This window comes from Diabrotica virgifera, chromosome 5 (genome assembly GCF_917563875.1).
Source record: "Diabrotica virgifera virgifera chromosome 5, PGI_DIABVI_V3a".
Lineage (NCBI taxonomy): Eukaryota > Metazoa > Arthropoda > Insecta > Coleoptera > Chrysomelidae > Diabrotica > Diabrotica virgifera.
In genome coordinates, this window is record NC_065447.1 from 24,686,950 (window position 1) to 24,710,994 (window position 24,045).

Genomic DNA, 24,045 nt, shown 5'->3' on the forward strand with positions numbered 1-24,045 from the left:
AAATAATGGTTATTATAAAATATATATTATAATGGTTATAAAACTAATTATATATGTATAAGTTAGTTGAAATATATAAATACCGCCTAGTGTCAATAATGTTTAATACATAAAGGTTGAAAATAAAATAAATTAAATAACAAAATACCAATTTTGCCAAAAATTTACAAAGGGACGAAGATGTGGCAACGTCTCACCTTCACACAAAGATTAGAAGCGTGTAATTTATTTAAAGCTTGGGAGGCAATTCGTATGTGACCATTTTAGCGACAGGTAAGAAATCCTATTTCGGGAGGCATTTCATATGCGGCCTCCGCAACGCCTCATATTCATCAAACTGTTTTGCATCTTTGAAATTTTGAATTTTGTACCATCTTATTTTGGGCGTACAATATTTCCAAAACTATTTACAGCAGCACTGAAGGACATTTTTAAGTCGTTGGAATGGAGAAGGCGAGCAATTTCTGCAAATGAAAAGTATTTGAATTATCTTAGATATGCCGATGACGCCCAACTGAAACGAATTGAAAAGGATGATAGAAGAATTAGAGGCAATGATGCAATCCCAACAAAAAGGACTTAAAATAAACCTGAAACGAAACTAATGTCAAACAATGATAACAAGAAGTGAAAATATGTCAAAATATAAAACTAGATAAAAAGCCGGACAAAGGAAATAAGTAGAAGGGTAAGAAGGGGAAAAGCCTTTGAAAAGCTGTCTTATGTACTTTAAAATAAAAATAAATACCTCTGAAGCTTTTAACTAAAATTGTTTAAACAATTTTCATAAAAAAATTTTGAACGATATTGTTAGAATATTTTTATTGGAAAATATAGGAATTGATCACTTATATTTACAATTACAATAAATTGTAAATAATTAATAAATTAAAAATTAAAAATCTCTTATGCTTTAGAGACAAACATCGTCCTAAAAATCCAGCATTAAGGCTAATTTGACATTAAATTTATAAACAAATGGCATATTCGCAATGTGCGTAAAGAGTGCATACAAATTATAAAAAGTAACGTCAAATCAATTTACAGGACCAGATATTTTATAGTTCGAGTTTCTCATTGATATTTCATTTTTCGATATCGCCGATTTGAAAAAGAGTTTTCTTCCATAATAATCATAGAATTTTTTTTAACTTTCTAGCTTTTCGACTATGAAAAATAATTTTTTTTCTGAGCAAGAGCGAAAACGTTTTTCTTCTGATGTTGTTTAAATTCTTATAATTGGATAACCCTCTCTGTCTTGCTTACGTCACACGTAAAATTACTGACTGAAGTTACTGTAAAAAAATTGTTTGTGATTAACAAATTGAATAGCTCTTAAACTAATTGATGAATGACTTATTTGAATGAAACACTATGAAATTTTATACTCATTTTTACTATAATAACTCTCCACGCAATATCAAGGATGTAGGTTAATTTTTTCAACAGCTATTAAAATTTATTGCAGACTAAACATTCTTAGGTCGGTTACAGTTTTCTAAGCAAAAAATTAATAAATCAACAGGCATAATTTTTTTTTAATTTGTGTAATATTTTTATTTTATTTTTCAAATATATCAAATTTTTGTATTTTATTTGTAATAATTTTTGAGAAACAATATAAATAAATTGGATAAAAGAAAATTTTTAATTTCTAGTTTTTAAGATACTTGTTTAACAGATCCTTCTAATATTAGCTTAAAGTGATACAGTTCGGAATAAGAGTTAAATACTATTATTATAATACTGGATAATATAGTATAATACTGGAAATCGATTTTAATAAAATCTGTTGATTAGATGAATATATTAGGCAGTAGTAAGGTAAATAATTTTTCCACCTACCTCTACCGAAAGTATACTTTTCCGGACCTGATTGTAGGGAGCAAAGTTGTACTTTTCCTCCCTAGGGAGGAAAATATTTTTCCTCCCTAGGGAGGAAAAGTAAAAGTGACGTCATGGTATTTCATTCATGAAATATAACTTATTGACGCCCTGTACAATATCTATTTTTTATTACGTAAGTTTCTATACATTTTAACCTTTATTTATAAAACACTCTGTATTTTGCAGAATGGTAAAAAACAGTAAATTGTTATTTTGATTTAACAATGTTTACATTAATAATTTGACTTATATTTGACAGTTGACAGTTATATTGTACCTACTTGTTAGTTTTAGTTTTAATAAATTTTGTTGGTTAGTTACGTAAATAAATTAAGTAAAAATGAAAAATGACATAAGTTATTAATTTGAGGAAGGTGGAAAAACCATATGTATAACATGGGAGTAAAGTACCTTTTCCTCCCTTGAATGATTACTGCCCTCCGCTACGCGTCGGGCAGTAAACTTCATTCTCGGGAGGAAAAGTAGCACTTTCCTCCCTTGTTATACAAATAGCTATTACAGGCTGAATATTTGATTTCATTACATCGCTTTTACCTTCACGATATGTTAAATCGACTTGGTAAACGGAACAACAAAGCACTGGACCATACTATTGTACAATTTCATAAATGTAATAGGGGGATATATTTTAAGATATATAAACAAAAATATGATCATAGTTCGTATCAGTTTTGTGTCAACAAATATCGGAATATCCAAAATGAATTCAGTGAGTACACATTATCTACATACATAAATTTACATTTTTGACTTAAGGTGAAACAGTAGCGATCAACAGGTAGCGAAAACGCGTTCCAAGATTGCGGCTGTAATTTTGAATATTTTTTCGAGATGGGTGGCACACGTATTCGTAATATAATAAAGAATGGCGGTACAGAGCCCAATTTGAAAAATATATTATTATGTGGAAATTACTCTGTAATTAAATACAATATTAAAGAAACGAGCCTGTACCGTCACTAAGAAGAACAAAAAAATACACTTTCTTCAAATAAACTTTTTCATCTGATGCCTAGATTTTGTGTCATTTTGGAACTATTAATGAAATAAAAAATTTTAGTAGTTCCAAAATGACACAAAATCTAGGCATCGGATAAAAAAGTTTATATGAAGAAAGTGTATTTTTTTGTTCTTCTTAGGGTATCCGTAATTTGAGAAAGATTTTTAAATTTTTTATTTTTTTTTCAATTAGAATATAATTGCATACTGTAACATAATTTTTAATTCCAAATAACTTTTCTTAATAACACTTTTCGATATTGTGAAATATAACGGTACTTTACTCTTGAGCGAAATTCATATTTTTTAACATACCTCGTACACTATTGATAAAATTTTATATCTGATAATTACATCTTGGGTTTTACACTATGCAGAGCATTTTATTAAGAATAACTTTTTTCATAAAGTTAATAATAAGAAGTTTTCCATATGGCTTCAACTTAGTGGGACCTATTGCATGTGTATATATCAAACTTTGAAAAAGCATATCTTGTTTAAAAATAGACCTAGAATTTTTTACAATAAACCATTTTAAAATCAAGAAAATAAGCTTTCCTTTTTATTGCACAATGTATATACCTAAATATACAATAAAAAAGTTATAATGAGAAATTTAAAAATAATCGTAAAATATATCAAAAATCATTAAAAGTATAAAATTTTGAAAAACTATATCTTACTTAAAAATTGTCATACAGCCTTCTACGATAGACCATTTTAAAGGTAGATGACTTTTCTTCCTACTAAATGTAACATTGCATATACCTAAAGCTGCGTAAAAAAAGTTACAGAACAATGTTTGCGAAGTAACAAGGAAAATGGCCCAAAATTATTGTGAGTGGCGAAATTTGAAAAATCATATTTTGGAAACTATAAATCATATAGACTTACACCAAACGTCATTTTAAAGAAAAAGAGTGGAAGTTTTTTTATGTGAAGCAATGCCTATACCTATATCCCCGTGGAAAAAAGTTATAGGGCAAGAAACAAAAATGCTAACTTTCGTGTTTTTTTCTTGATTTTTTCTTGATTTTCTCTTGAATATATTTTTGTAAAAAAAATACTTTTGACTTTAAAATGTGATATTTCGATAGTAAATTTAACCTGGAAAATTTTTCCTGTAGACGTATTTGTACCAAACGTGCATAGAACTCACCCTAATTGGCCCTGTGCCTAGGGACTAATTCACCCCTTTCTCAAAAACGCACCCCTTTAAATGGTAGCACTCCGCGGTTTTTTCATATTTATAGGTCCATTAACTATATGAAACAATAAAACCCCGTTAACGTTGTAGTTCCTTTCTAAAATACATAATCAATAGCCTATTATTTTGGTATAAGTGTTTACAGTTTTTCTGTGAAGTTTTGGCATAGTTTAGAAACCATCAAAAACATGAATACGTCAACTACAACTCATATGTTTTTCACGTATTTACCATTATTTTACTAGTACATACAATGTTTTAAATGAGTATTCTAACACATTGTTTAAATAAGAATTTTTAAATAAAAATGTTTGAGACTTCAGTATCAGTTATAAGGTCTATTTTGTGCAGCTAGAAACAGTGACCAAATCAGTTTAATCTCTTATATTTTTCAATCATGAATGCTTGCGTTTTCCTAGTACTCTCTTGCCTTGTATTATTTCTTTAGTTAAAAGCTGATTATTATCAGCATAATTTTGTTACATCCTTTACAGATTCTCAACTTGCTCACGATTTCTGTGCTATACCATTCTGTCCCTTGCTTGGTTTTCCAGTTAGAAGCATCGCTCTCCTTCACTTTATCTTTGGTATACCTCGTCCATAGTCTATCTTTATAACCGAGAGAGTATTATAGAATAAGTTTAACTATAATTAAATGAGTGAAAAGAATTTCGACAACGAACCGAGGTACACAGTACCAAACGGCGCCGCTAGGAAAATATTCCAATAATGCGTCGCATATTACTTTTATGAAACGTGTCATTTTGTACTCTAATACAGAGTATGGTATAACAAAAGAGAAAATAATCATTTCGTTTTGATTCAATTCGAGTCTCTTGACATCCTCTGACACCTGATGTTTCGGAATCTATGTATTCCTTTTCAAAGAGGCTTCGCAAGTAGACTGAATTGGACCAGAACCAAACGAGAAGATGGTGCAAATAATAAAATATTTATACCGGAGTAATATTTTCTTTTTTAACTATAATTTTATACATAATTCACTCGGTCATAATAAGAGACTACAAAAAGTGTGTCGACTCCTTGCGATTCCTATTCTCCATTCATCTCTGTTGTCCACTTGTCATCTTCCAGGCCACTCTCTTTTTTCTGTGGTAATGCCTTCTCTGGTGATTAATAGTACAGTCGTTTTGAAGAATGCCAAATATTTAGGTATATTTTGCTGTAAACTCAATACCTATTTTTTATTTTTATAGGTTGTAATTCTCTCTTTGTTCGTCTTTGGCGTTGTTGTGGCAGGTCATGGACATGTAAGTATATTGATTTATAGTTAAACTAAAATACAAAATAAGTTAAATTTCAAAATAATATCGATGCTTAATTATTAGGTAATAAAATAATTGTGAAAGTGTTCTAAACTAAAAGAAAAAATAGCACAAATTTTTTGAATATGTATTTAATAAACTGTAAAATAATTCACAAAATTTTTGCGACAATTACTGCACTATTGTAGTAATTTATTTTCTAAAAGAAATAATTGCAGAAATGTACAGTTTTTTTTCTTTAACTATTGGACATAGCCAATTGCCCAGACTATTTTGTATACAGTCTGTTCCAATGAAAATTTGACCCCCCAGAAACTCCAGAAACCAACAGCTTCTTCAAAATTAAAAAAAACACGTCAATTTTTAATGGAAGGGACGAATTTTCATCGGACGAAAATTGGTCCCCCTTTCAATACAAGTTGACATGTTTTTTTTTTGATTCTGAAGAAACCCTTGGTTCCTGAGTTACTGGGGGTGGGTTTCGTTGAAACACTGTTAACTGACTTTTTTATATAATATTTTAACTTAACTACTTTAATTAAACTAGTTCGATATTGAATCTTAGATACCAGCCATTATTATTTGAGAAAATTCTTAAAATTCTATTTGGGCACTTTCTAGCGGTAAAGCATTAACTAATAATTATCAGTATTTTTTAACATTAATATTTAGGTTTTACATATGAAAGAAAGAAATATGTCTATTAGAAATATACAAAACCTTGTTTTGCAGGACAATGCTCATTACAAATTTGAGTACGGAGTCCATGACCCTCACACTCATGACCACAAATCCCAACACGAGCATAGACACGGTCATGACGTCACTGGAGGATACACCCTTAAGGAAGCCGATGGCACCCACAGAGTTGTCAAATACAAATCGTCTCCCCACACCGGATTCGAAGCTGTAGTTGAGAGAATAGGACATGCCCAACACCCTGCTCACTACGGACATGGTCACGGTGGTTATGGGCATGGTTATGGTGGACACGGTGGAGCTACCAGCTACGTTGGTGTTACACACTGGGCTAACCAAGGAAGCGAAGGTGGTCATGGTCATGGATATTAAAAGTTGAATGTGGATTGTATGATTTTTTTGATTATTTTTGATACTCTTTTTCACGCCAAATAAACTATTTTTATATTATGTCATGATTTTATTATTGCTAGACCTCTACCACAGACTGTTTACTTTTAAACTAGATATAGAAGTACACCCAATAAATGGCAACACTACTTCCTAGCTTCGACAACTGAATCGCGCCGATTTATTCAGTCATTCGTCGATTCTACAGTGGCAATGCAACTCATTTACATAAGCAACGTTGCCGATTTTAGCTCCTTCAGTCGCCTATATATAATCAAAATCTAAACGTATTGTATATTATAGAATAAAAAAATATTAAATATATTTTCTCCTTTCACTGTTATATGTTTCCAGCGTGTAGATGTTCATCTACCATTTATTCCTGAATCATACCGTAATCTGCTTAAATTACGTCTGGAAATTAAATGAGTCAAGTTGTAACTTGTAACCCTTCTTTCTCTTGATATCATTCTTCTAGCTGCTTTTATGTTATTAATCTTATTTGTATTGACTATTACATAATATATTCAGAGATCTCGGAGAGCTTTAAATGCGCATAGACGTCTTGGATGAAAACCATAAGTTTTGTTGTCTTAATCGTTAGATCTTCTTCCATACAAAAACTACGTCAACTGTTCTCTCCATTCATTTATTTCACATTGGGCAAATTGGCTCCTCTATATATCGACAGATCCATCTACAGGCGCGCCTGATGATGCATCTCCAGATACTTCAGCAGTCTTGATTAGACTCTGCTGCTACACCTAAAACCGTGAGCTGGGCTCCGCACGGATCATATGGAGGAAATGGCCCCCAATCTACATTTAGCCAACTATTCACTACACCTAGCCACCAGTCCATCTCTGCACCATGGATGCTCTAGATTGAAATTACCTACGTTAATAACAGATAACACGACATCCCATGATTCGGCATATTGAACATGTGTGATATCTTACTGAAAGGTGTTAAATATACAGGGTGAGGCAAATAAAGGGCCTATTAGAAATGTCTCGAGAACTAAAGGCAACAGAATAATGACAATTTGAATTAAGGGGTTTTGACGAGACATCTATTTAATGAAAACATTTTCATCTATTTCCTACTTCCGGTTATACCGGAAGTTGCTTATAACTTCGTTTTTTTAAATGGAACACCTTGTATATTTTTACATTTTTGGATTCTTTTCGATGTCTTCTTTCTTAAAATATGAGGTATTGTACTGTTATACAGGGTATTTTAAAAGATAATTCCGTTTTTTTATTAATTTCGTAGCAATATTCACACCCTGTAGAATTGTAGTAGTTTGACATCTAAATCTCTACTTACGTTCAAATGATTTTTCATATAGTCTACTATTGTTAAGAATCATTAGTATAGCTAAATTTTTAATTTCAGTATACAGGGTTGGTAAAAACTCGGAATGAGTATTTTCTGAGTTTTCTTTAATGGAACACCCTGTATTTTAGTGTTGTAATGAAATGGTATTTTATGGTACTTTTTTATTTCTTAAGCATTCCCTATACCTAACTGCTTTAATTTGTGCTTAATTGTTAAACCATTATTGGTAATTTTAAGGATCAGTCTGGATTAATATGTATTTATTTCTGAAAAATTATTTGTGACTGAATTTTTTCACGGCCAACCTAATAAAATTTTGCGTATTGTTTGTTGCAATTAATGTTTAGCTTGAATCACCAATAACTCACAAATTTAAGCAATTAGGTATAGGGAAAACTTATAAAATAAAAAAAGTACCATAAAATATCATTTCATTACAATACTAAAATACAGGGTGTTCTATTTAAGAAAACTCAGAAAGTATTCATTCGAGTTTCGACCAACCCTGTATACTAAAATTTTAAAATTAGCTAAACTAATAATTCTTAACAATGTTGTTCTGAAGCTATTTCCTTGTGGCATTTTTATAATTACGTATTTTTTTATGGGAAATAAGCCACAATTTTACTAAAAAATGAATTTATTAACGTTTCGAAGCCCAAATCGGGTTTCGTTGTCAAAATACAAAATACTATTAAAATAAAACAAACATGTTGTTGCTAAGTAAAAAAATTCTTCTAATAATTTATTTAATCTGACTCATTTATATTGGCAATTCAGACGTATATTATACATTTTAAAGTAGAAGACTTTAAAATGATATCGCCAATATTTATGAGTTGCGTTCCTGGGACGACTTTACTAAAAGATAGTTCATTCGATTACATGAAATCAATCCCAACTCAAGAATATCCGTCGCAAAAAAATCATAGCATGTGATCTGTCTTTAAAAAGACAACCAAATGCAACGATGACAGTAAAATTCTCGCGTTAGAGATTTCATAGTAAATCACGAGGGAAAACCAGGAAAAAACCTCGTGATACTATCCCGACATCGTAAGTAAGTCTTACATTTAATCTACCTTCAAAAAACTAATACCAAATTCTGACTTTTATATGTTTAAATTATAAATAATATTAATATTACATAGATATACAATAAGTAATACTAAAATATAATTATAATAGAATCTCTAACGCGAGAATTTTACTGTCATCGTTGCATTTGGTTGTCTTTTTAAAGACACATCACATGCTATGATTTTTTTGCGACGGATATTCTTGAGTTGGGATTGATTTCATGTAATCGAATGAACTATCTTTTAGTAAAGTCGTCCCAGGAACGCAACTCATAAATATTGGCGATATCATTTTAAAGTCTTCTACTTTAAAATGTATAATATACGTCTGAATTGCCAATATAAATGAGTCAGATTAAATAAATTATTAGAAGAATTTTTTTACTTAGCAACAACATGTTTGTTTTATTTTAATAGTATTTTGTATTTTGACAACGAAACCCGATTTGGGCTTCGAAACGTTAATAAATTCATTTTTTAGTAAAATTGTGGCTTATTTCCCATAAAAAATACGTAATTCTTAACAATAGTAGACTATATTAAAAATCACTTGAAGGTAAGCAGAGTTTTTAATGTCAAACTATTACAATTTTACAGGGTGCTAATATTACTACGAAATTAATAAAAAAACGTAAATATCTTTTAAAATACCCTGTATAATATTACAAAACCTCATATTTTAAGAAAGAAGATATTGAGGAGAATCCAAAAATGTAAAAATATACAGGGTGTCCTATTTCAAAAAACGAAGTTATAATCAACTTCCGGTATAACTGGAACTTGAAAAGAGATGAAAATATTTTCATTTAATAGACCATCCTTCAAAACCGCTACATTCCAATTTTCATGATTCTGTTGCCTTTAGTTCTCGAGATATTTCTAATAGGCCAGTTATCTGCCTCACCCTATATAGAGCAATTGCAATTGGAGTGCTTAAAACATTTGATGTATTATTTTTCTTTATGTGTCATCTCCTCTAACAAGGTCGGCAACCATCATGGCAATTCGCACTTTCGATACCGCTGCTCTAAAGAGATCAGCAGAAGAGCAGTTAAACCAAGCTCTCAAGTTGTTTAACAAGGAGATGCGTCTTCTTCCTCGACTCTTTCTACCCTGTATTCTTCTTTGTATTATTAACTCCAACAAGTTATAACGCTCGCCCCTCATGACATGTCCCAGATATTGCAGTTTTCTAACTTCAATTTTATTTAAAACCTCTCTTTCCTTTCCCATTTTTCTCAATACCTCGATATTCGTGAATCCATCTACCCAACTTATTCCCAATGTCCTTCTGTAGGCGCATAACTCGAAGACTTCTCTGTCCGAAACATTTAAGCTACACTTGAGTCCACGATGCTTTATCCGTGTGTCATTAATACCTGGCGAGATGAAACACATATTATACTTTTTATCTAGCATCATTCTTTTTCACGCATGAAACTAAAGACAAACCAGCTACCGCCTGTTATTAAGTAAAAACACACGTTATTTTTACGAACGCTTCAGACTCAGTACCTACATCGAAAAGAGATAGGTACAAAAAAAGACGCTTGGGAATGTTTTCAGACTTTAAGTAGGTACAATTTGTGACGTTTCTGGTTTGTTTACTTTTGTGGCTGTCAGTTTGTTGAATTTTTGCTGTTTTTTGACGAATTTTTGCATTTTGAAGTTTTTTATATTACACAAACAGGTCCTTTCACAACTAATTATATATTGGAGTTTGAAATTTTATGGTAAGTGTATTTTATTTTATCATTAATTTAGACAACATGCAAAGCTAACCTCATTCACACAGTTAAGAAATGGTTGTTTTTAAGTTTACGCCAAAGTGAATAAACTGACAAAAAGAAAATATGTTATTGAATTTTTTATACATTGTTTATTTATTTATTAATCACTAATGATATTAAAAGAATTTATTAAGCTACTTCAAATGTAGCTGTCATTCTGCATCAAACTTTTAAAGAAAAACTTACATTTCATATTCTATTTATTTGATAACGTCAAATTTTATAATATAACCCGTGATCGAAGTAGTAGTCACTTTCTGTAACCTGCTGTTGCGTTTACTAAATTTCCGACTTATTTCGTATGCTTTAAATGATGACGCACGAGTAAAGAATCATGAACTCAACTTTATGTACCCACAAGTGGCGACGCGTGACTTTTTCTAAAGTGTTACCAAACCAGATGTAAAAAAATCTTATTTAAAAAAAATTATTTTGAACCTCCAAAATATAAGTTTTTGTTTTCAATCCTGTGGGATAAAATTAAAAAAATCACTATTCCCAAATTATATGTATGTAATTATGTATATGTAACAGGTATAACAATAAATAATAGACAAACTAAACATATTATTCTACCATAAAATTAACATAAAAAATGAACAAGTAGGAAAAAGAATAGATTTTGAAAACTATTGTTTATATTTTAGTTCTTCCATTTTCAATAATATCATTTTTTTCTTCAAAATTATATATAAAAAAATATACAAGGAGAATAACTTTTCAAGTAGTTGATAAATTATTACGCAATACGTAGCAACACTCTTCCATGTTTAAATGCACGCACACTGTAATCTGTAATAGGTACTAAACTAATGTTACCAATCCTCAAAATGGTTACAATACTGATATACACAGCGTGCCCGCGCGCCGTGCGTCTATAACAGAGCCGTCGCTCCTTCAAAATTTTCAGAAACGAGCTAGTCCCGAGCGATAGCGAGGTTTCTCCTGCGTTACCACTGCCAGTATTGGTAACAGCATATAATAACGTGCAAAGGATTCACATATCTCGCCAATATTTTCGTGCGTCTAGTTGGCTATTTACTGAATTAGGTACTATTAACAAATATTTCTGTTGGTAAAAAATATAAATGGAATTATTTCATAACAGTCATAAAATATTTATTGCAAGATTTTTAACTGTTACCATTGGTAACAGTGGTTACATGGACGCTTCGCAAGTGATACCCACGTAAACGTATATCTTGAGATGGCGATCGACTAAATATATATTTTGTTTTAGAACAATAAATGTTTAGTCCCATCTCTCGTCCCACCGTGTCTATAGCATTTAGGAAGTTCATTTAAACCATCACTCAATATGACTATTCAGTAGTAGGGACAGTATGCAACCTTCTTTGAATCCTTTTGGTATTATACTTTCCTCTGTCAACTTTCAGTATAATTTTTCTACGATCCTTCCGTAATTATTCCTTTGTCTATTAATACTTAAATTAACTTGTGTTTAAAAAAAAATGGTTTCTTTGTATTGTTTCTAATTGTACTGACCTTCCTTGTGTTGTCATTCTTGTCGTTCCTTACGCCATTGCGGAAGCCCATTTTTATGTCACTTAAGTCTAATTCTAGTTTGCTATTATTTTTTTATCCAACGGATAGTTGTTAAAGTTAATATCTTGAAATCAAATGAAGCATCCTCTAATTAACTTGTCCCAGCAACGCATTCCTGTCTGAGAGAGCAGAATTAAAAATAGACTTTGAGAAAATTAAACTTGATTGCGACGAGATTTGTAATGGAAGTACGGTATCTGCCAAAATAAACAGTAGTGGAAATTAAGAGGGCAAGTTGCATTTATCATAATATTTGATATACTTGTCATTAGTTGTCAACTTGACATTCCGTTGCGGTTAAAATCTTTGACATTATGCTTCTTTCAACCGAAGAAAAATTTTTTTAGTAGAACATTATTTCCGCTCATACGGAGTTGGACGAAACAATGGACCATGTTTAAAATAAGTGACAGAAAAATATCAAAAATATTTTAACAAGGCCTCCCCTAGTAAAACTGTAAATGCTAGCGATTGTTGAGAAACTTCGTCGCACGGGTAGTGTAGGTACTATGTCAACGTAAAGGCTCTTCAGGTTGTCATTCTCCGCAAGGAAGTATTGTACGAACAGTACGTAATGTTGAAATATGCCTGGATTCCACGTACCAAAAGAAAGTTGATTAATAGCAAGCTGAAAATTTGTTAGTAGCTTAACGGTGTCTAGTCAAACAAACTTTGATGTACGGGAACACTGAAACAGGGGAAGTTTTTATTGTAGAATAGGTTAAAAATTTGGAACGTCAGACTATGAAAACGTCACATGTATTTTCTCGGACAGAACTTCCAACTGATTTGTTACCCTTTCATTAAACTGTCATGCAAAAATCAGACTGGTATTGATGGCCAACTGGGCATTTTATTAAGTCCGACACGTAAAACATGTCAAATGACAGGAATTATGTTGGCGATAAATAGCAGTCTAATTTTTGCATGAGAATTTAATGAAAATGGTAACAAATCAATTGGAAGTTCTGTCCGACAAAATACATGCGACGTTTTCGTAGTCTAACGTTCCAAATTTTTAACCTGTTGCCTGTTCTACAATTAAAACTTTGCCTGTTCCAGTGTTCCCGTACATCAAAGTTTGTCCGACTAGACACCGTTAAGCTATTAAAAAATATTCAGCTTGCTATGAATCAACTTTTTTTTGATACACGGGATCCAGGCCTAAAATCTATTGGCCGCTTTCCATACCGAATTAAAATTGAACAACGACTAAATGTTGCGGATAAACGTGAAAGAGAAATTTACTATAGACGCGTGCTGAGCTTAGGGACGAAGATCCCGATTTTTTAAGAAACTTATGGGTTTCTGACGAAAGTCACATTCACCTCAACGGTTACGTCAACCGACAAACAAAATAATTCCTTGGGTTTTCACGTCTGGATATCATTGCAGAAAAGCCTCTCCACAGTGCTCGAGTAACCGTTTGGGTTGCTGTGGCTGGTCATGGGATAATTGGTCCTTATTTTGTTGAAGACGAGAATGAGCAGCCAGTTACTATCAATCAAGAGCGGTGCAGACATAATATTGTGACACCTTTTTTAAGAGGTTTAAAGACCTTTTGTCGTGCGCGTAGTTTAAGAATCCGTAACCAATGGTTTCAACAGGAACCAAGCCAGAAAACAAGCCATACAGCTGAACGATCCATAAATTTGCTACGTAAATATTTTGGTAACAGAATAATTTCTCGTTGCACAGATTTCGAGTATTCACCTCATTTACCGGATTTAACACTATCGGATGCCTATATTTGGGGTATGATGTAGAATTTCGCTCGGAAAATCTGCTAGACACTGTTGAAGAACTGCGGTAAAGAAGAATGACTCGTTTTCAATATTTGCAGCAACCACTTTTCTTAAATATGTTTAATAATCTTCAGAAATGTTACGAAGGTTGTCTGCAACGCCATGGTGCACATTTTAAACATATGTATTATAAAACATAATTCATAAATTAGTTTTATATTCGGTTTTATTTTGGCGGTAACTGTATAATTATTGACAATAATATCATACAAAAAACAGACACTTTTGGGATATCTGGGATACGAGATCAAAATAAGCAGGGACAATCCAGCACAGGAAATAGAATATCTCTTCTATGTGTAAAATTATTAATAACAAAACTTATATAATACAATAATTTATTTTTTCATAAAAATTGGTATCAAAAATACAACCTGAAACACATTTTCAGTTTTTAATGTCCGTGACCATGTCCACCTTCACTTCCTTGGTTTGCCCAGTGCGTAACTCCAACATAGCTGGTAGCTCCACCGTGTCCACCATGACCATGACCATGTCCACCATGACCATGACCATGACCATGGCCGTAGTGAGCGGGATGTTGGGCATGACCTACTCTTTCAACGACAGCTTCGAATCCACCGTGAGGAGAAGATTTATATTTGACAACTCTGTGAGTTCCATCGGCTTCTTTTAATGTGTATCCTCCAGTTACGTCATGGCCGTGCCTGTGTTCGTGTTGTGATTTGTGGTCGTGGGTGTGAGGATCATGAACTCCATACTCAAACTTGTAGTGAGCGTTATCCTAATAACATCAAAAATTATCATAGGCATCAGTTTCACTTTTAAATAATCATATTCTAGGTATAGTCCATTCTTTCACGGTTCTTTTGCTCTAAATTTTAAAGAACCGCTTGGATTGACATGAAATTTGGCATACGCATAGCTTACATGTCAAAGAAAAAAGTGATATTGTGCCGATGTGTGCTTTTGCCCTGGGGTGACTTTCACCCCACCTTGGGTGCGAAAAAAGGTAAGTCCAAAATAAGTCCGGAAATGGATAAGCTGACTAATTTTAAGTAACTTTTGTTCCATAGAGGCTTTTCGCCAAGTCAACACTTTTCGAGTTATTTGCCAGTGAATATGTTCATTTTTCAACAAAATAACTACATTTTTAAACGGTTTTTCGCAAATAACTCAAAAAATAAGTATTTTGTCGAAAAAAACGTTCTTAGCAAAAATATAGCCTGTAAAAAAGTAAAAAAAATGGTGTCCGCGTTAGGTCTCTAGACCTCGTAAAACCAGCCAGTGAATAGCCAATGAAAAATAGATTAGTATTCACCAAATTTCAAATAGAATATTTCGAAGTGAACTATCCAAAAAATTAAGCACTTTTTGGGGAAAACCCATTATAATTTTTTTAAAGTGTTTTATAAAAGCTTTATTTCTGTTTTTATAAAAAGTTTCTAGCATTAAATTTAAGCAAGTTACGCTCAAAATAAAGTTGGTCCCTTTTGTTTTGGCAAAAAATATCGGGAAAACCACCCCCTAATTAGCAACTTAAATGAAATTAATCGTTACCGCTCCACAAATTATTTTACTTATGTTGTGTTTATATGATCTGTAAGTTTCATCGATTCAAAGTGCTTATAAAGAAAAATTTGGTTTTAAAGTAAAGTTTTTAAAAATTTTATTTTGAAAAATATGCTTTTTTTCAAAATAACTTTAACATTGTTAGAGATACCAAAAATCTCGAAAAACAAAAAAAGTAAGCATTGCTTTTTTGAATATCATGTATTTTTTTGTTTTTCTGTTAGACAAAAATTAATTAAAATTTGGTTTTTCTAAATTTGCATACATTGGTGATCAGTAACTCATTCAACCCCTTTTAACTACAGCCCTTTCAAAAATAAGGACTTTGAACCGATAAAAATTACAGATCATATAAACAATACATACACGAGTCAAGAAACTTGTGAAGTCGTAACGATTAAGTTCATTTGAGATACTAATTAGGGGGTGATTTTCCCGATTTTTTTGCGAAAAAAAGGGACTAACTTTATTTTGAGCGTAACTTGTTTACTTTTGATGCTAGAAATTTTTTTATAAAACAAAAATGAAGCTTTTTTTAAACACTTTAAATAAGTTGCAATGAGTTTTCCCCGAAATGTGCTTCATTTTTGGTTATTTCACGTTAAAGTATTCCATTTGGAATTTGAGGAATATGAACCTATTTTTAATTAGCTATAACTCTGCTCCTACTAGGTATAGAAACGTGATATATACACCATTTTTTTAAATTTTTTACAGGCTATGTTTTTGTTACGAATGTTTTTTCGACAAAATACTAACTATTTGAGTTATTTGCAGAAAACCGTCTAAAAGCGTGGTTATTTTGTTGAAAAAATGAACATATTCACTGGCAAATAACTCGAAAAGTATTGACTTAGTGAAAAAACTCTATAGAACAAAAGTTACTTAAAATTAGTCAGTTTATCAATTTCAGGACTTACTTTGGACGAATACTTTTTCACCCCCAAGAGGGGGTGAAAAGCACCCCTGGGGCAAAAGCACATATCGGCACAATATCACTTTTTTTCTTTGACTTGTTAGCTATGTGTATGCCAAATTTCATTTCAATCCAAGCGGTTCTTTAAAATTTAGAGGTTTTGCAATATTTTACCGTTAAAGAATGTACTACCTAGTATGATTTTTTCTACTAATTATAATAAATTATGAAAATATACTTACATGTCCATGTCCTGCTAGAACCACGCCAATGGCAAAGAGAGCAAAAACAATAATCTAAAAAAGAAAGGAAAGTTTACAACTTTTTCTGTAATCGTTTGTTTTTGGAAAAACATTTAAATATATAAAAGAACTATTACGTGGGTGGTATCTGTTAGGATTTTGATATTACCTACTCCTAACTACTACTTATTGATATTAGCTACTACTAATTAAATAGTTATTTATGATATAAGTGTTAAAAGTACACGTTTAAGGCACGCATGTGAAAGTTTGCAGAATGAGCGACAGCGAGTTCTGCAATTCACATGAGTGCCTTAAAAATGTACTTTTTAACACGCATATCATACAATATTTTTCTACAAACGTAATTACAAGACAATATCTACAAAAACGTTTACTTGAACTTGACTGACATTCCATTTTATATTTTTTTGACATTAAATCAAAATTGCCTATACGCTATGAGCTCGCATGTAGAGCGGATAGTTAAAAATTCGCGAGCGCCAGTAGTGACAAGTTTGTAAGCTTTTACTGGAAATTTGAGATAAATGTCAAAGTGATTAATTTAAAACATTGCAATTAAAAACATTAATAGGAAATAATATTAGTTGGTCAAAGTTGTGGTATATATTTTTACCTTAAATATACTTACGTTTTAAATACTGAATTTGTTTTTTTTTTGAATATTTCGTAATATATAATTATAAATTAATCTAAACGCCATCTACACAATAATTGTGAAAGTATCCGAAGTAAGGAATTAATATTTTATTAATAGAACGTTAAAATTATTAGCAAAATCTTTAAAAAATCGATTAAAATTTAATTACTCTTTTGCGTTGTAAATATTAAGCGATAACAATTAAATAATAAATTTAAAAATTACCGGTGAAAGTTGCATTAGTAATCCGCTAGGAGCGACACCAGCGAAGCTCAGAGCGTATACGGTCAATACGAACTGCAGTGCCATAAAATTTTTAAAGCACTAGTGCCTTAAAGTAGCATTTTTAACGCTCATATGGAGTGCTGAAAATTTCATTTTTAACACGGTTGTAGAAAAAATATTTTTTCTATAGATTTTTAGCACGATTTCCGCGATAACAATCGAAACAATATATTTTTTAAATATATTTTTGGAAAATTTTCAAAATTTTAAAAGATTAAACTAACTTACTGAATTCATTGTTGTATTGTAATCGTAGTTAATACTGATAGCATTTCTAGACAATCCCCGGTTTATATATTTTAAAACATTGTCCCTCTGTTTGGTGTGTCATAAAAGTGACGACATCTATAGACATGTGCTTTGGTCTGTTAAACATTTTACCAAATTTGCCGATTACACACTGGAGCTATTTGTTTTAAATATGTGTTGAAACTATATTTTATAACTTAATCTTTTTTTTTCTATAACCGTGTTAAAAATGCAATTTTTAGCACTCCATACGAGAGTTAAAAATGCTACTTTAAGGCACTAGTGCTTTAAAAAATTTTTAAGGCACTGCATTTCGTATTGACCGTATAGGCAATTCTGATGTAATGTCAAAAAAATATAAAAATGGAATGTCAGTCAAGTGTAAGTAAAAGTTTTTGTATATATTGTCCTGTAATTACGTTTGTAGAAAACATATTGTATGATATGCGTGTTAAAAAGTACATTTTTAAGGCACTCATGTGAATTGAAACTTTCACATGCGTGCCTTAAACGTGTACTTTTAACACTTATATCATAAATAACTATTATAATATAATAAATGAATATTTTTAATCAGTCATATCTGTAATAATCATAAATATAGGAGTATATTTTTTACTGGAATCATGTCTGATGTATCTTTTATCGATGATCAGGATATGCATCTTGTGCTTCAATTTTTATTTTACTAATTCTGAAAACGGTTGTTAATTATTGCATTTTTCTCTTAGATTTTTGCCTACAATTCAAGATATTGCTCCTACAAAACAAATATAAAAAATATAAGGTTTGTTTTTTATTCATAAGATTTGACATGTTACAAATTGAAAGTTTATTGAATTAAATTTAATTAAAAGACAATTTATGTTTCATTTCGATTCAGAGGCAAGGCATAATCTACAGAAAGCGCTGTTTCTGTTATAAACTTCATCAGTGCAAATGCTGGAAGAAATTTTTGCAAACTGTTCTTGAGAATTAAATAAGCTACAATTTCATATTAATCATTTTTTCGTACCTCTGATGCTAATCTTTTTATTCTGAAGAAATGGAATTTTTTACCAAACTCCGAAAATTCGATATTCGCTTTTGACTCCATTTTTTTTAAAACTAATCATTTTATGCCGGCCAAACTTCTAGAACCTATTAACAATACATAAATAAAGAAGTCCAAATAAGGTCAATGACTAATTTTAATTAGGGTGGTGTTGCTTTCAATTACTTTTTCGTTGAAAAAAAATAGGGACTGACATTCTTTTCATTATAAACCTTTTTAAGCCATTATTAAGCTTTTCATTTTTGAGCTAAAGACTTTTTTTATTTCTGGAGATAGATATTTTTAATTACTTCAAATTAGTTTAAACAGGTTATCCTCGAAAAGTGCATAGTTTTCCCGTCTTTTGACTTTGAAACTAAAATATTTAGCATTTGACGAAAAAGAGCTAACATATAATAAAGTATAGCTCGATTACTATTGGTCGTAAAGAAAATTTAAACAACAGTTTTGTTGATTTTTTCAAAAGGCACATTTTTGTTAAGCAAAGTTGTTTTGATAAAATGAAAACTTTTTGAGTTATTTGCATAAAACTGATTAAAAGCATTGATTTTTTCGATATTAAACTAACCCTTTCTATAGCAAATAAATCGAAAATTATTAAACTGTCGAAACTCAAAAGACTCCATCTTTAAACAAATAAATGTTTAAAAATAATAAAATCTTTGGATCTCTTGGTTCGGAAGTAGATTCTCTCTTATACCTATTCCCCATCCTTCTAAAAATTGCAAGGAAAAGGGTGATGAATGTAGAGACATGGGGAGTCTACATAGTTGCACTCCACAACATATCAATTCACCGAGGTAAAGATCAACAAATCTGCTTCCTAGTACTCGATACGTGAGTAAAACCGTGGGTAGATACAAGGCATTATATTTAATTTCGATTCAGAGATCATTACCATCTTTCTATGGACCATTTCGAACTCTTTTGTTCTCGTCAGGAAAGCATATGCAATGATGCTCTGAATCGAAAAATAAATATCCTTGCCATTCATGTCAATTACAAAATATAGTTAACATTTAGACGCTATAGCGACCTCTTTTAACAAACTGTCGAAACCCAAAAGACTCCATCTTTAAACAAATAAATGTTTAAAAATATTAAAATCTTTGGATTTCTTGGTTATTTTTAAACATTTATTTGTTTAAAGATGGAGTCTTTTGGGTTTCGACAGTTTGTTAAAAGAGGTCGCTATAGCGTCTAATCATCATCCAGCCTCAAAAGTCCACTGCTGAACATAGGCCTCCTCCCCTCGTTTCCAACCCCATCTATCCTGCGCCGCCCTCATCCAGTTTTTATTTACCTTTCTTAAGTCGTCAGTCCATCTTGTAGGCGGTCGACCGACGCTTCTCTTGTCTTCTCTTGGCCTCAATTCCAATAACCTCTTCGTCCATCGCCCATCTGTCATTCTGGCTACGTGTCCTGCCCATCTCCACTTCAACCTGGCTATCCTCTCGATGACGTCAGTCACCTTTGTTCTTCTCCTGATTTCTTCGTTTCTGATTTTGTCTCGCAGAGTTATTCCTAACATTGACCGCTCCATTCTTCTCTGCGTGACTCTTAGTTTGGTAGCCGAGGCTTTAGTTAAGGTAAGTGTTTCTGATCCGTACGTCAAGACTGGGAGGACGCACTGATCGAATACCTTTCTCTTTAGACATGTGGGTAACTCACTTTTAAAAGTTTCTCTCAGTTTTCCAAATGCTGCCCACCCAAGACCGATTCTTCTCTTCAGCTCATGAGTCTGGTTATCCCTGCCAATCGTAATTTCATGTCCCAGGTATTTATATCTATCTACGAGTTCTATTTCCTTCCCACCAATACTGATGTTCTGGTTGGGTACCAAATTTGTCATTATTTTTGTTTTCGAGATGTTTATATTTAAACCTACATTTTCTGTAGCTACAACGAGTTCTTGTACCATCTCTCTTGCCATACCTAGATCCTCAGCTACTATGACTATATCATCGGCGAAACGTAAGTTGTTTAGGTATTCTCCATCTATTTTTATTCCCTTTGTCATCCAATCCAAACTCTTGAAAGCATGTTCTAAGACCGTATTAAAAAGTTTAGGTGACATTGGGTCTCCTTGTCTAACCCCCCGTTCTATTTTTATGCGATTACTGTTAGTATGTAATTTGACAGTGGTTGTTGCCTGTAAGTATATTTTGTGTAATAATTTTGTATACCTATAATCTGGCCTGCATTCTTTAAGCGCCTGTAATATTTTGCTAAGTTCAACTGTGTCAAAGGCTTTATGAAAATCGATAAAAAGTAGAACTAGGGGTTTATTGTATTCCACTACTTTCTCTATCAGGGTTTTTATACTTTGTAGATGGTCATTTGTTCCGTAATTTTTTCGGAATCCTGCCTGTTCTCTTGGTTGATAAGTCTCTAACTTTCTATCCATTCTCTTAACTATTATTCGCGTAAATAACTTATATAAATGGCTGAGGAGGCTAATCGGTCTGTAATTCTCTAAATTGGCTTTGTCTCCTGCTTTGTGTAATAGAATCATGGTAGCGTTGTTCCAGTCTGTTGGAATATTGGCGTTGTGAAGGCAGATATTGAAAAGTTGTTTAATTTTTTCAAGTAGTATATTTCCTCCAATTTTTAGTGCTTCTGATACTATTCCATCTTCACCTGGGGTTCGATTATTTTTCATTTTCTTCAGAGCCTCTTTGATTTCTGATTTTGTTATATCGGGCATTAAATCCGATCCTTGATTTAATACCCCAGTTTTTACTGTAATTGGAGGTTGCGCATTGTCATCTTTTTTTCTTGATTTGTATAACTCTGTGTAGAACTCTTCGACTATTGTTAATATTTCATCTCTGTTTGTAGTTTCTTTTCCAGTTCTGTTTCTTAGTTTGTTGATTTCTATTTTTCCTTTTTGTACGCTTACGTTCTTCAAAACTTTCATGTTCTTATTTTGCTCTATTGCTTGTTTTGTTTTTTCTACATTGTAGTTTCTTATGTCTTTTCTTATTGACTTTGTGATAGTCTTATTTATTTGATTTAGCGCTTCTTTGCTGGAACTTGTATCTCCTTTCATCTGTCGTCTTAGTTCTATAAGGGTTTTAGTAGGTTGACTTAGTTTTTCATCTTTTTGGTTTGTTGGACAGTATTTAGTTTGAGCCTGTTGTATTGTGGTGATTATTTGCTTGTTCAGTATATTAATGTCTGTTGTTGTTGTATCTTTCAATGTATCATTAATATATTTTTCGAACTCCTGAATATTAGTTGGTTTTACCCATTTCTTTGTGTGTTTCTTATTTATCATTTTGAGTCTTTCCTTTTCGATCGATATCGTTATTTTAGCTCTTACTAACCTGTGATCACTGCTTGTGCTGAACTAGTTTAACACATTTACGTCTTTAAATAATTCTTTTTTATTTGTTAAGAAATAGTCGATTTCGTTCCTTGTTTTTCCATCTGGACTTTCCCAGGTCCATCTTCTGTGTTTTTTCTTTTTAAAGAAGCTGTTCATTTGATAGAGATTGTTTTCCAAAAGAAAAGTTAACAGTTGTTTGCCTCTATCATTTCTGCCTTCGCTTCCAAAATTTCCCAATATTATTTCAGAGGGGTCTTCCTTGGTACCTATTTTGGCGTTGAAATCACCGCCTATTATTAAGAAGTGGCCAGGATTTTCCTTGATTGCACAGGATATTTGGTCGTAGAATATTTGGACTTCTTCATCTGAATGGCCTGTAGTAGGTGCGTATACTTGAATGAACTTTAGGATATATCTGGTGCTCATTTTGATGTTTAAGTACACCACCCTTGTTGATATTTGGTTTATTGACACAATTCTGTTCGCAATTCTTTTGTGAACAAAGAAGCCGACTCCTCCGACTGTCGATTCCTCTTCTCCTTTGTAGTACCACAGATGGCCTGATGGGAGTGAGATAAGATTCTCTCCTTTTTTTCTAACTTCGCTGATACCCACAATATCCCAATTCACTTTTGAAAGTTCTTCCTCCATTTCTTCGAACCTTTCTTCGGTAGAGAGCGACCGAGCATTATATGTGGCGATGTTGAGGTTTATATTTTTGACGCACTTTGAATAGGGTTGGTTTACACTGGTCGGGTTTGTGGCATTTAAACACCGTGCTTGCCTTGCATGTTGGTGAGTATTCATATTTATTCCCACGAGTAGCTGGGGATCGTTGTCGATTCCTGTAGAGCCCCGCGTACAGGAACAAGGCTAATTTTCAATGGGATTTCGCCCGGTGTCCCAAGAGCATCGTTAGCGGCCGCGTGACGTGCGACCATTCAGTTTTTAGCACGATAGCTTCCACCTTAACTTACGGATTTTTTGCATCTGGTTTTCTCCATATTTTGTTGGGTAAGATGGGGAGGGAAAAAGGTGTATATGGGAAGAATCTGTAGTAGAAAGAAATATAGTGACCCGTCTGCCTTCGGAAACCTAATCGCCATTCGGGGTCGGAAAAAAACAAGAGTTAGCCAATAGAGGCTGATAGAAAAGATTAAAGACATTTCACTCAAGACAAGTTGAAGAAGAGTAAAATGTGAAGGCCCTTATGATCCGCCAGGTGCGTTTCATAAGCGTATGAGTATTGGTACGCTTTGTGTTCCCGCTCATACTTCGGGGTGTTGACTACAGACTGTATGGCTCGTCCAGCATGCCATAGCATGGAGGATAAGGTTCACGTAAATTTTACTATGTAGACACCCTAAACTCCATGGTCTGACATGGTCTAAATAGCGTCTAAATGTTAATTATATTTTGTAATTGACATGAATGGCAATCATTGCATATGCTTTCCTGACGAGAACAAAAGAGTTCGAAATGGTCCATAGAAAGATGGTAATGATCTCTGAATCGAAATTAAATATAATGCCTTGTATCGAAAATTATTAATTTTGTCACAAAATGTATGCAATTTTTTTTGCTTAGAATGAATGTTTTTACCAATTTTTGCGGTCAAAATATAATAAAATGTCCACCCCGACATGGTAAAAGCGCCTTTCGGCATCATATAGATTTTCATCCTTGAACCATTCACTACTTATT

The 24,045-nt window shown here is 32.3% G+C and overlaps 1 protein-coding gene across 1 annotated transcript in view; it reads left to right on the forward strand.

Moving 5' to 3' along the window:
• The first annotated feature begins 2,594 nt into the window (after window positions 1-2,594).
• The window catches only part of LOC114329713 (uncharacterized), a 35,905-nt gene continuing 14,454 nt past the window's right edge, over window positions 2,595-24,045 (forward strand). Inside the window, exons 1-3 of the mRNA XM_050651210.1 lie at window positions 2,595-2,617; window positions 5,332-5,385; window positions 6,133-6,457. Coding sequence (XP_050507167.1) covers window positions 2,609-2,617; window positions 5,332-5,385; window positions 6,133-6,457 — 388 coding nt within the window. The 5' untranslated portion in view covers window positions 2,595-2,608. The remainder of the gene's footprint in view (window positions 2,618-5,331; window positions 5,386-6,132; window positions 6,458-24,045) is intronic.